Source organism: Pogona vitticeps, chromosome 6 (assembly GCF_051106095.1).
Source record: "Pogona vitticeps strain Pit_001003342236 chromosome 6, PviZW2.1, whole genome shotgun sequence".
NCBI classification, from domain to species: Eukaryota; Metazoa; Chordata; class Lepidosauria; order Squamata; family Agamidae; genus Pogona; species Pogona vitticeps.
In genome coordinates, this window is record NC_135788.1 from 34,800,001 (window position 1) to 34,814,121 (window position 14,121).

The 14,121-nt window shown below is 38.7% G+C and overlaps 1 protein-coding gene across 1 annotated transcript in view; it reads left to right on the plus strand.

Annotated features, from left to right (window-relative positions):
• The window catches only part of NPY (neuropeptide Y), a 25,158-nt gene extending 14,381 nt beyond the window's left edge, over positions 1 to 10,777 (plus strand). Inside the window, exons 3-4 of the mRNA XM_020782129.3 lie at positions 5,769 to 5,849; positions 10,245 to 10,777. Coding sequence (XP_020637788.1) covers positions 5,769 to 5,849; positions 10,245 to 10,269 — 106 coding nt within the window. The 3' untranslated portion in view covers positions 10,270 to 10,777. The remainder of the gene's footprint in view (positions 1 to 5,768; positions 5,850 to 10,244) is intronic.
• The last annotated feature ends 3,344 nt before the right edge of the window (positions 10,778 to 14,121 follow it).

Genomic DNA, 14,121 nt, shown 5'->3' on the forward strand with positions numbered 1-14,121 from the left:
GGCTTCCTTGCACTGTGGAGGAGGAGTTGCTTCCCAGCTTTGTGATGCCAGTTTCATTAGCAACAACAAAAAAGTCTCTTGTCTTCTGTTCCCCTCCTCCCATTCCAATTGAAAAGAGTTCAATTGAAAGGAAAGGTGTTCAATTGACATTTGACAGTGGAAGAAACCAGAAGCTTGCTTGAGGGCAATATGCCATTGGATGGAAGGATCGTGCCAGATGGCATATTGCTCCTCCCCCACACACACACCACAAGCAGCTCTATTTAAACTGTACCAGCCTGCACCAAAAGGGCCAGTGTGGTCACACCCTTAGTAACATGTGAAGCGTTGCACTGAAATCCTGTGATTTCAATAGAGCTATTCAAAGTACAGTGGTGCCTCGCTTAACGGTTGCTTCGTATAACGAAAAATTCGCTTACCGATTTTTTTTGGAGCGATCTTGCGCTTTGTTTAACAATTTTCCCTATGGGCAATTTTTGCTTAATGATTTTGGGACCATGCTTCGCTTAACATTTTTGGTTTTAGGTCCCCTTGTTTCGCTTAACGGTTTTTTTGACAGCCTCGTTTTCGCTATTTTTAAAATATTCTAAAATGTTTAAAAATGTTTAAAATGCTTGGAATCATTAGTGCTCCTAATAAAACCTTCGTTAACTTAATTCGGCTTTGTTCTGAGTCTTTTTGAATTTTTTGTGAATTCCCCCCCCCCCCCCATTGAAATAGGCTTCAGTGCATTTCAATGGAGGAACCGCGTTTCACTTAACGTTTTTTCTATGGCGATTTTCGCTTAAGGACGGTAATCCGTTCCAATTGGAATGGACTATCCGGTTTTCAATGCATCTCTGTGGGAAATGATGTTTCGCTTAACGATGTTTTCATATAGCGATTTTTTTTGGAACCAATTAAAATTGTTAAGCGAAGCACCACTGTATAATAAAGTCTCAAACCAACCATTATTTTTAATGCTTATAGGTTTTTTTGTTATTATTACACATTGGCTGAAATCTTGTCGCTTAGTGTAATAGTTGCTCTAGAGCAGGCCCCTCAAATCAGTAGGGGCTTGTAAATTTCAGTGATTCAAACAGGCCCACACTAGTTATGTAGACTTAGTACACTGAAGTACGTTGCAACTGGAGTTGACTCATATGAATTAATGGAACTTCTGTAGGAGCTGACTCATCAAATCCCCACTGATTCAGTGGGTCTACTCTACTGCAATTTACTATGCTAAGCAACAGAATTTTGGCCAATAAGTTTTAGAAGACGAGAACAGTAAAAATATGTTATTGAAAAGTAGAATTTAGGAAAAGACTAAATGTATTGGGTTACAGATTGTAAAGTAGAAATAGCATTTGGGGAAAAGGGAAGAAAAAGGATTACAATTTCGCAAAGAGAGTCATTCTTATATGAAGTAAAAAAAAGTGGAATGCTCTGCACTTGAATGTCACAATAGTTTGATTCAGATCTTATTAGATGTGCAGTTTAGTCCCAGGAAATGATTACTACATAGTCCAGTTTTGGCTTATCCCTTAATTGAATTATTATTCAAACAAGTTGAGCTTTAATTAGGTTTTAACTGGCTCTGTGCTCTCACTAGATTAGAAGATAATATCAGCTTAAAGGCAAATTTAGCAAATAAAAATGGTCAAATATATATTTTAATTACATTTTAATTATTTTGCGCTTTTATTTTGCTTTTTTATTGTATTTTAAATGCTGTAAGCCGCCCAGAGACCTTTGGGTAGTGTGGGCGACATATAAGTTAAATAAATAAATAAATAAATAATGGCAAAGAAACAAACAGAAATACTTCTCTTCAAACAAAATTTTAAACAGCATAATAATATTATGCACCCACGACAGACCAAGGATTATGGATACACCAAGCAGTAATTCTTCTAACAGTCGCAAGGTTTCAAGAGCCAATTGTTGCCTGTAGGGATGGTTCACTGCTTCTTTTATTATAGTTCTGAATTCGTACGTGTGTCAAAAAAGGACTGCTCCTCTGGACAATGAATCCAATTCATTCCAGGGTTGTCACTTGAAGAGGTTCTGTGTGATAAAACAACCCCTTTATTTCCAGTTAATAACATCATATTTCCTTAATATAAGTAAAACCTCAGCCAGTGTTATATTAAAAACATATCCATCTAAAATCACCTACCCAAACATTGGATTACAAATAACCATTGCTGCTGCACAGAATTTGGCCACTTGTCTTGTAATATAAGGGGTATTGTCAGCGAGTAGCAACTGGACATAATCCTCCTCTGATCTCCCGGGAGATTTACAGATAAAAGGTGATAAAAACTCCATATGAAGATCCCGATAACAAGTACAGAAAAGGAGAACATGACCAATTGATTCAACTTTATCACTATTATAAGGGCAGAGATAATCTGATGTAGGCAAACCTCGAAATCTTCCCTCCAGAAGCTTAGAAGGAAATACATTGAGCCTAGCTAATGTAAAAGCCCTTATAGCTTTAGGTGACATAGTGCCGGCTAAATACAAGGAGGAGATAAAAGCAGATTTCTTAAGAAAGTTATATTTCCCTAACTGGCCAACATGGTCCTGTGGTTCAATGTCCCATACCCTTAACTTCACTGCTTTGATGGCATCCTTGAGACCCATTGCTATAAGTATAGTGGGGGGAAAGCCAATTTTCGATAACTCTTCGGTTATATGCTTCTTCCACTCTGACTGAAAGGAATCTAGTAAGATCAGTGGGGCCAAGCCTTCCAATGCAAAAATCAGTTTAAGCCAGTATTTCACCATAAGGACTTTAGCCTGTGCTTTAATGAATATTAACCCAACCACTAAGCGAAGAGCCACATTGGAAGTACAAGGTGGAACTCCAAGAATGGCTCTAGCGAATTTGGTGACTGACTGAAGGCACATTCTTCTTACGACATGCGGTTTACACGGCAGTCAGTAGGCAAGATTTATAGATACAGTATATAGATACATCTATCATGAATCAATCTATCTACAGTACTATATAGTATAGTGTATATATAAGAAGGGCTACACTATAATTATGAATGTTCGCTAGCTAATTTTCAGATATGGTGACTTGAGTCACAGGACTTGCTGTCAAGTTGGTCTTAAGTTGCACTGGTGACTCAAATCAAATTCAACTTCTTTTTCTTTTTTTCAATGATTCAGACTCAACTTGCAACTTAGAACCCACCCACCCTTCTCTTTTTTTTTCCGGGGGGGGGGGGGAAGCTTATTTTTAAGAGGGACTTGGGACTCAGACCCGAAAGACTTGCCAATATCTCTGCTAATTTTTAAGAGCTTTTTAAGGCATCTTTAGAGGCTTTTTGAATGGGATGTTTTAAAAGTTTTGTGCCACTTTTTCATTGATTTTAAAAGCTTTTAAAAAAAGAAATGAAAAAAGAACGTGAAGGTTAAACAGAACTAATCTGAGTCTTTTAAATATTAAAAATAATGAATGCAGGGCAGGTTATACTTATAAATAAAGCCAGTCTCATGGTGTCAGAGCATTTCTTTACAATATTTTGGTTTTTAAAATTGGAGCTCTGTTTTATAGCATGAGCCAACAGTAATGTTGCTAGAACTCCATTATTTCTCCTGTAGCTGAGCCTCATCTTTACTGTAAGAGACTACACCCATAAGTACTATTAATTGATGTCAATAAAGATTTTGCCTCACCATGGGTGGCTGGATCAGATCGTTTTGTAATTTGGGGGGGGAGGGGAATGGGAAAAGCCCAAGCATTTTCTTTGAAGATGTTATTTACTCATCCATTGCCAAAGCTCTGGCTACATCTACATCTGGAGGAGCTCTGCAGAAAGAAAGCAGAAACCAGCTTTGGATGTTTCGGGTTACAAGAGGATTGGAGTTCAGCATTATGCTTCATTAAATTACTGTATAAGTGATTTAATAATGCAAGGCAAAGTGTGCTGCTTATATATTGTTCCATAGTGGTTAAAGCACTCTACGGATGGTTTACAATTTAATTATACAGGTTACATTGTCCCCCTCTCCAGCAAGTTGGGTACTCATTTTACTGACCTCGGAAGGCTAGAAGGCTGAGTCAACCTTGAGCCGGCTACCTGGGATTGAACTCTGGGTTGTGACCACAGTTTTGGCTGCAGTAGAGCAGTTTAACCACTGCACCACAAGGCTCCTTATATGCAACTGATTCTCTTCAGATTCTTCACTATATAAAACCAATGTTTTTTTTTGTAGGATGCAGATGAACACTGAAAAAATATTGTTGGCTACATATAAGAAAGAAAGCCACTGCATGTATAATCTAGAATGTAATACATGAAATCCTAATGAGATCACAAACCCACCCACCCCTTTTTAAAGTAGTTACTTACTAGAAAAATATGCCAGTGCCAGAAATGAAGATATGTACTGTATCTGGAAGAGAAATTTCCCAGTAATAACTAAGAGTGGCATAATATCTAAATATGGAATGTACATGTTTATAAAGAAGTGGCTGGAATCCTGTTGGTTGGGTTTTGCCTGCACAGTGGGGATGACATACTAGCCATTATCAGATTGCTGATAAATACATCTTTTTTATTTTGGGTGCACATGACTTTGTTTCATTGCATGCAAGTCGTGTGCATCCTAAAACTGAACAGGAAGCCATTTAGTGGCAGCCTGTCACTGATGATATTGTCATTGCATAGACACAGTTGCACAAAAGGATTTCAGCCAATAGGTCTTTAATTGCTAGTTGTTGGAGACAAACATGATGGTTAGCCACTGGCTGGAAGTAATGGATACAAATGACTGGTTGCAATGAATTGCTTTTCCAATCATGAAGGTGGTTTGCATTTTGATTGCAATTTAGGATAACATAATTCCTTTTGCAATATAGTTAATTTTATAGTAACTAAAATTTTATTAGGGTATGACATCAAGAAATTGTGGAAGAGGAATAGCATATGGTCGCAGTTGGTTTGATCTGTTTTATTATGGATGTCAAGGCAACCATGAAGCAGCTAGGAGGGACATGTGTTTTGTACCATACACTGTAGCTTTATAATAATAGTTGCATGCAGTCAAGTCAATTCTGACTTCTGGCAATTTTTTCCAGGGTTTCCTAGGTAGAGAGTACTCAGAAGTGGTTCCCTTATTCTGGGAGCGCTCTGGGACTATGCAGTTTGCCTAAGGCCACACAGGAGGCACAGGAGGGAATCAAACTCTCAGCAAGATATTTAGACCACTGAACTATCCACCGGCTAAGGTTTATAGCATTATTGTACATTATTTTAAAAGTAACTAATCACATGGAAAATTGTTATTTTCGTATCTACAATGGCAGTTGACTACTTTGGGGTTCCTTAGAAAGTTAACTATAATGAATTACCTCTTAACTTCCGAAACTACATCTTTAGCATTCACTTGTACAGCGTTTTTTGCTTTCCAGGACCTACTGGGGAATTTGTTTTGGACATGGCCAGAATCAGTCTGAGGAATATACAATGGAAAGTTCTTCTGATGCACCAAGGAAATTCACACATTTTTAAAAAAACTGTTTTGTCCCTTTTCCCTCAAGTACTTCAGAACTATATTTTTGTAGGTATCTGGGTTTGTTGTTCTTTAGGATCACTCTTCAGTCTTCTCTATCTGTTTGTAAAATAAAGACTTTATAGATTGCCATGAAGCTGAAAAATATATGCTTTACATATTACATAGGCATCTAGAGACTACTAGTGTTTTACCTCAAAAGGTGTAATTTGGTCTTGGTCTTATACAAATCTGTTTCTGAACTACTTTAACAGGTATGGAAAGCGATCCAGCCCAGAGACACTGATCTCCGATCTCTCATTGCGGGAAAGCACAGAAAACATACCGAGATCTAGGTAAATATGAGTGTGGCTTGTGATACTTATTAAGTTGTTCCACATTTTCTCTCATGTATTTTTTCAAGCACATACTTTACATACTTAATTTAAAATTCAAATGAAGTATTTAAATGCAAAAAGTAATCCCTTTAAAAAGTTAAAATAATGCACAAGATTCCGAAGTCTCTTAGACGGAACCAGCGACAAAACAGTGGCTCAGAGAGGTGGACATTCTCCAAAGAGGCAGCCATGATAGTGTGGACAGATGGGATTATTGGAAATAATGAACTCTCAGTCCTACACAGTGGTGCCTTGCTTAACGAGTGCACCGTTTAACGATGAATCCGCATAGCGATGCATTTTTTGCAATTGCTAATGCGATCACATTGCAATGTTTTAGATAGGGAAAACATTGCATTGCGATGTTTTACAAACAGCTGATCAGCGGTTCCAAAATGGCCACTGGGTCAACAAATTGGCCGCTCGCAGCGTTTTCGCGCCCTGCCCTCGCTTACCGGGCAGCGAAAATGGCGGCTGGATGGAGGATTCCCCGCATAGCGGTGAGTTTTTCCCCAATAGGAACGCATTAAACTGAGTTTAATGCGTTCCTATGGGTTCCCCCCCACGCATAGTGACGAATCTGGATAGCAACGTTAATCCTGGAACAGATTAACATCACTATGCGGGGCACCACTGTAATTTGGTGGGAGCTCCCCCCCCCATTCCAGGTCAAACTATGGGACCGGGAACTACCAACCTGGCAGGAGGTAGGGCAGTTTTCTTACCTGCACGTCCTTCACATGCCACCTCCTCACAAAACTGCCCCCCCCCCGCATTGTAGAAGTCATGAGGATTGCCTGTGACCTGCAGGAAATTTTGTCCATCTGTGCATGTTGACAAAATTAAAAGTGGAAAAAATGAAAGAGAAAGAGAGAGGAAAAAAAAACAAAGGACGGAAAGCTCTGGCACCTGAAAGACTAAAATATTTCTTCCAGTGTCACTTTGTATAAACCAAATTCTACATTTTGTCCAATGTTCCCCATCCTTTTCTTCGTTTCCCTTAATTTTGTTAAAAGATGGTGGACATGTTGAGGAGTTTTGGAAAGCTACCTTTTTTGAAGTACATCATAGGCTGATTGAGGGATCTGGGGAGTGTTATTCTAAAAAAGTAACTTTCCCAGACTCTGGAGAAAATCTCTCTCTCTGCAGGGATGGGGACTTTGAGTTGTGGGTCCTGCTGTCAAGTTCGACTTAACTCACAACTGTGACTCAACTCGACTGGCCTCAGGTTTTTTTTCAATGACTCAGACTCAACTCACAACTTAGAACCCACCCATTCCTCCCTTTTGTTTCTGGGGGAAAACCCTATTTTTAATAGGGACTTGGGCTTGGGGTTTGGGACTTAAGACTTGGGACTAAAGATTCGGACTCAAAGTCTTGCCAACATACATGCTTCTCTCAGAAGTCCTGTAGTTTCTTTTTAGACCCAGAATGGATGTTGACATAAATCTGTTCTGGGTTTCCTCATAACCACCCTCTTTTAATTTAAGCAAAATAATTTGGAGGGAGGTGGAAATGCATTTTCACTATTTTGTGGAATAAATTTCATACCTGAAACGTATGCCAATCTATATATATACAGTATATAGATAGATTGTCCCTCTTCTAGTCCTGATTTGGCCTGGCATGTGAGGCCGTCACCTGATGCAGGAGCATCTTGGGCCAGAGTGGCAACTTCCCAAGACTTTTCCTGAGTCCCCTAAACTTATCTTTACTTACGGATATTTTGGGGGAGGTGAAGAAAATGGGTGGTTGCCACCCGGAATCTTATATTTATTTATTATTTTAATGTACACAGACATACTTGCTGTATTGTTAAATCCCAACTATGGAGTTTCATTCCCTCCATACCATGGGAGAACCCACGTCTGTTTTCCCATGGTGTGGTGGTGGAGGCTATTGCATCACTAGTGACTCTGTTTAGGCATTTACCCGAACATATGAATGGGGCTGTATTGGTGGTAGGGACATGGAAATGTATGCAAGCCTCACCCCAACATCCCTCCCATTTGTAGGTCACCAAGACTTTTGACCATGGAGCACAAACTAAAGAGGAAGTTATAAGACATTCAGCTGAATGCACTTACAGACCACCCAGTCATGGAAAATAGTGTTAAGGAAATATAAATGGAGAAGGAACCAATATCTTTGTTGGACTACTGAAAATAATTAAAGAGTTACCTGTAGCTGGTTTTTGATGGTAACATTCATCTTCATCAGGCTATTTCACAAAGATTCTTGGCACAGCTGTTGTTCATTGATGTCCCATCAATTGATGTCCCATCTTTTCCAACAAAAAATCACCAAGCAGTTTGCAATCTCTCTCCTCTGCCATTATTGCCTTCCTTTGAAGCTGAAGACTTCTACAGTATTTGGCTTTGGGGGCCCGGGGGGGGGGAGCAACACAGCTATGTGGCAGGCCTCCATCAGAGATTAAAATTTAGTTTAACCACTAGGGAAGGCCAATTTTAGTAAATCCACAGTCAGATTACCTGGTGGACATTTTCTTTAGCATGCTGTACTACTTAGCTGGTGTCAAAGCTCCATGTCGTTTGTGTCCTGAGGGGCCATCCAGGGTTCCATAGTTCGGGGAGGGGGAAACATTAATAGTCCAAATGGTTCCTGTTAAAGCAGGGTTTCTGATCACAGCAGCTCTGTAACCGTAGACTCTTGAGCTCAACAGGATGGTGCAATTGATAGCTAGACAGACGGGCATCTCCTACATCATCTATTCCCACAGCAAATATAGTCCTATTTATGTGTTTAGATAAGTGACTGAAGAGAGATAGTGGTCTAAGGTTCAGCAATCACTTAAACTAATTCTATACATGTAATATTTTCTGACATATCTTGGGCCATTTCTGTTCTAGTGAACCTGTGTAGGTTATGGGAAGAGCCTATGTTCTGCTTTACACTTATTGCTGGCATGAACATGCTTGGTTGTGAAACAATAACAAATGCGCACACTTGGCTTGTTTTGACATTCTTCAGTGTGTTCCCATTGTATATATTTCTGGGCTGTGATCCCTGTCATGAAAAATAAATGCCAAGGGTGATTTTTTTGATCAGGTCTGGCACAAGTAAAGTCCAAAGAGCTTGGCAGATTTGCTGCCTTAAAAGCCAAAGTCTGAGGTTTTTAAATATCATTTTGTCAGTGAGGGTGGGTGTCAGAGATAAGACTCAACGGCTGATGGCAGCAAATGCCTGTTTTATGGTTTAGCAAAAGATTAAAATGTCTGCTTCAAAGAGGAATGTCATAAATGTTGGTCGTTAGTTTAAAATCATTGAGCAAAATTATTCAAAAGTTACTCTTCTACTCCCTCCCTATAAAAACCTATTTCCAAAGCAGCCACATTCAAAGTGATTAGAGACCTCAATGATTTGGATAATGTTTTGATAGCTACTGAGACAAATGATATTGGCCAATATTTACCAACATCTTCCATATTTCGGTGTTTTAATTAATGGCATGCTGTCTAATCAATTTTTACTTATGGTGACCTTTCACAGGATTTTCCAGGTACTAAGAATTCAGAAATGGTTTACTTGTTCATTCTTTTGGGGCCACTGATGTAGCTTGCTCAAGGCTAGACAGGTTAGCCTATATGTAACTTGGTATTCAACATGTACTGTCTACAGAGATTTCTTTAACTCAAGGCACTTCTCCTGTAAAATTATGCCATTTGCTTTACACCAGTACTAACTATGGAAGAGGATTTGGGCCTCTGAGTGTGCTGTTGTAGGGTGACTTGTGTCTGAAGAAATGGTTGTATGCATGAAAGCTCACACTGAAATAAATTTCTAAGCCTTAGAGGTACTCAATATTTTTGCTTTTGTTTTATTGCTGTGGCATAGCAAATATGCTTATAACTCAATAGACAGTCACATTTTAATCTTGCTGTGTTCTGCAGTAACAAATAAATTACAATCATTGGCACCATTTTACTTCTACAGTGGCATATATATTACAGTTATTGGCACCATGTTTCTGTTGTCTATTCAAGAATATATCTCTTCAAAAATAATCTTTGTGTGTTCATTGGACTTATTCCCAGAAAAGCGCACACAAGGTTGTAGTCCTCAGGAATGAATCTGGTCTAGAGTGCAATGACATTCAGGCTTGCCTATATTAGAAGTCATTGTCCTCTCCTTCCTATAAAAATACATTTCTGTTTGTATATGAATTATCCTTTCAATCCACTATGACTGGGAAAAGTGCTATAGATTGGACCTCATATGGAATGTTTTTCAGCAAACTTACAATGACCTTGAAAATATAGAGATCTTAAATCCTCTTCCATTCTTTTACTGACCAATAGCATATTTTCTTCTCTTTTTCCTAATATACTACAGGTATGAAGATCCTGCGATGTGGTGATGGAAATTGCAGCTCATCTTCAATCTTTTTCCTATTTTTCAGTCCATATCCATTACTAAAAAACAGATGGAATTTCACCCCCTCCCTGTACCTCATGCATGCAACCATTGTACTGAATTCTGTAGTTTTTCCTTCAATATTCTTGTACATACATTTATTTAAATAAATTACATGTGCATTCTAAATGGTACCATTTTACATGTGGGAGATTGAAAGGGGCCATTACGGTGGGTAAAAGTCTGTTTCTAAGCTGTCAAAATTCAGTTTTGACCTTCTTGCTTCTAAAGTAGCATGGACAATTATCATAGCATTAATGCTAATAGCTCTCGAGACTGAAGGATGCCTATGTAATTCTAATAGCTGTAAAAAGTGTCATTTGTTTAACATTTTATCCAGCCTTGAAGCTCACTTTTAATATTTTGATTTATAGAACATTAATTGTTTTATGTCCATTACTGCCCGTGATGCATTTGAGAAAAATAAAATGATTCAGGAAAGAGTCAAGAAAGAGCCATGTTCCACAGAAGTTAAGTAACTTATTAAGAGTTATTAAGAAACTTATTCCAATAGCATCACCACTTCATTTGTCTTAAGATTATCGATGGAGAAAACAATCCATATTGTTGTTGCTTTTCAAGACAACAGAAAAATGTGTTTCACAAAGATCTGTATACAGTGGAATATTAAACATTTAGTGTGGGCTTATACAACACAATTTGGGAGATATAAATGCAACCAACTAACAGGCCTAACATCCATGATCAGTAATGTCTGAAGGGGTCAGAAAGGCCAATAACCCACCAGCTGACCCCAATGTTATGCACTTGTCATTATCAAAGCGGTACTGTTTCCTAGAGTTTGAAAAAAAATATTTTGGTTTGGATGTTAATGAATAGAATCCTCCATCCAGCAGTGGGCATGGCAGATGGAGGAGTCTGGGAGTTGCAATCCAAAAATTCCTTCCCCAAGCACTGCCTCCTCCTTTCTAAAATCATTTATCTAAAAACAAGCAATGATGATTGAGTGTTCTCAGTGGCTTCAAGATGCTGGATGATTTTTGGAGGAAGCAGAACAAAACATCAAGCAGAAAGGGGAATGCAATATCCTGAAGATGGGATGGTACAGTTGTCTGGTTGGCACCATGAAAAGTGGCATACTGCAACATTTTGCTTTAAATTTCTGGTACCTTGTGGTTCCCAAAGAGGAGAAGTCTCCCTCTGCAGGGGCATGAAGAAAATCAAAAGGGGGATAATGTGCCTTTGAGATGCAACATTATCCTTCACATTACATTGGTCTTCCTTTCTGCTATTTCCTAAGGTGGATTCCATTTTCTCCAAGAAAAATTAGTACTTTTTTGGGACAGGAAAAAGTACCTATGCATAGTTTTTAAAACGTGTGTTTATTCATAATTTTGAAATTACGAATGGATTTTGTTTGTTTGTTTAAAATGAGTTGGTTGATAGTTGAAAAGAAAGCGAGGAATTCAGGCTTCTCAGAAAGCAAAAAAGGGGCAACTGCCAGAATGTCTGGGGATCTTTTCCCCCCCTATTATTTGACATTTACAATGCTTAATCAAAATGGTTTTACAATTGCTTTAATGATGTAATCAAAACATGAGTTAGGAAGGTTGATGCCATCTTTTGAAATGTTCATAATTAGGGTGTGATTCATCACAATGGGGGGTTGCAGCCATCCGAGGAAGTATAGTATTCACTTCCCACCCTTGGTGGGTATGGAGGAAGATACTCATTGTGTGAAATGGATAACAGGTCTCCTCTCAAGCCAGAGATAACCAGTAAATAATATGTCTTCCAAAACTGTTTTAATGTACATCTGTAATGTACAACAGCTTCTGTCATGTACAACAGAAACAGACTGACTTCCCATATAACTGGTTCTAACCAGATCTCCCAGGAGACCCATACCTCCCTGCAAAGGAGACAGAGTTGCTATTATGATTTAACCCAGTCTCTTAAAGACGTAAGGAAGATCAGCATAAGGCTCAGCAGAACCTCTCCCACAAGAATATCCAGATGTTCCATAGAATATTGCTCAATACATAAGTTACTGAAATAGCTTCTGAGATGTGAAACCTGACTGAAATTCCTCTGCTAAAGCCCCATAACCTCAGTCCAGCTAAAGGCCAGGATGGCCATGTAGGGGATTGTGACGGTCACGAAACTGATTGGGTAATAATCTGTAGCATTATTAGTGGTCTGTAGATCACTGATATAACTGTTTCCCTCTGTGTCCTTCTAAAGCAAATGCAATGGTTTTGGGCAAAACTGCCACAGAGCTGAGCCCTACAAGGATCTCTCTTGGTTTCCTATTTTTACCCAAGCATTCTTAAAGTGTTTTATATTTTAAAACATGGAAAACAACAAGAGCAACTTTGACAAAATAAAATGCGGTGCTTTTACTTATGCAATGTCTTTCGGTAATGGTGTGCTCTGCTTAAATTGCATCACATCGGGTGTGAACACTGACCTCCCGAAGCAATCTGCGGTCCCTGTGTGATCACGTAATGCAAATTCGACTAGGCTGCAAATCAAATTGCAACAAAGATGAATCTTGGCAATTTGGCTTGCTAGTGTAGTCTTGGCCTAAGAGAGTAAATTTTACAGGTCTTCTTCCTCTGCGGTGCATCTCACAGTAACAACTTGGAAGAAATACAGAATACTGCCAGGGAGTTCTGTAGTCAACTTTGGACATGTTGGTAGCCAGTAGGCCAACAGCATTTTTGTGGACAACTCAACAAATTATTTTGTTATCGCAGAATCAGTGTTTCCCCAGTCAGCAATAACTCACTCATGAAGTCAAGGGTAAAAAAGAAAAGGAAAAAAATAAACAAAAGAGAGAGCTGTATTTGAATAGCTGAAGTGGCAGACATCAATTTACAGAGCCCCAATGAGAATAATATTCTTTGCACTGCTTCATTTCTTTCCCACAAAAAGGATGGAAAGAGATCTTGGAGGTGGGTGTGCAGACCTTGCAAAAACTGTAAAGACTAAGCTTAGAAGTTTAGTGCAAGTCTAGTGGTGCTTGGAAAGCCTTTGCTTCTTTCTGAAAGACACATTTTTACCCAGAGCTTGGGGGAAAAAACTTTTATGGACTGCAGTTCCTGGAATATCCGAGCTGGAGGATCCTGAGAGGAGTTGTCCAAAAAGGGTTATTTTTTCAAACTCTGCCTTCTCCATTCCTGTAATGGCACAGAGGTCATAAACATCTAGGTAATAAAATTTCAATTTGGGAGTAGGGGGTGGGGACCCACTGGGTATCAAGAGATCTTGAAATATGACACTATTGACCCCTCCCATGCACACAAAGACCTTTTGAGACATTTTCATTTTCCAAAAATAGTTCTTTAAATTTTTAAGTTGGGGTGTGTGTGGGGGGTACTGGAGATGCAGCGGGGTCTAATTTTTGAGCCCCCTGGGAGGTCTCATTCAGTCCAAGGTGTCCTAAAGATACACTCCTTCCAATCCTCTAAGATTTAAATCAACAGCCTTAATAATCGACAGATAAAAGAATGGTATAAAACTTGGAAAATTCCTAACAAAATATCTATAAAATGCCTTCAAATACCTTTAAAAAGTAACGTTTACATGCAGTCAGAAAATGTAATATGAAGACTAATTCTTACATTATTTTAGAAAGGTGACTTAGTTATCTGTTCATCACTCTAAAGGAATTAGGTTACAGTGCACTATGTTAACTGAAATTAGTTAATTTCAGTAACTGCTTGGATCTCAAAATACTCATATCTTGGCGCACACATATACACAAAATAGCCTGAGAAGAATTTCCATTTGAAGCCCACATAATTCTTTCTTAATCACTATGATTTCATAA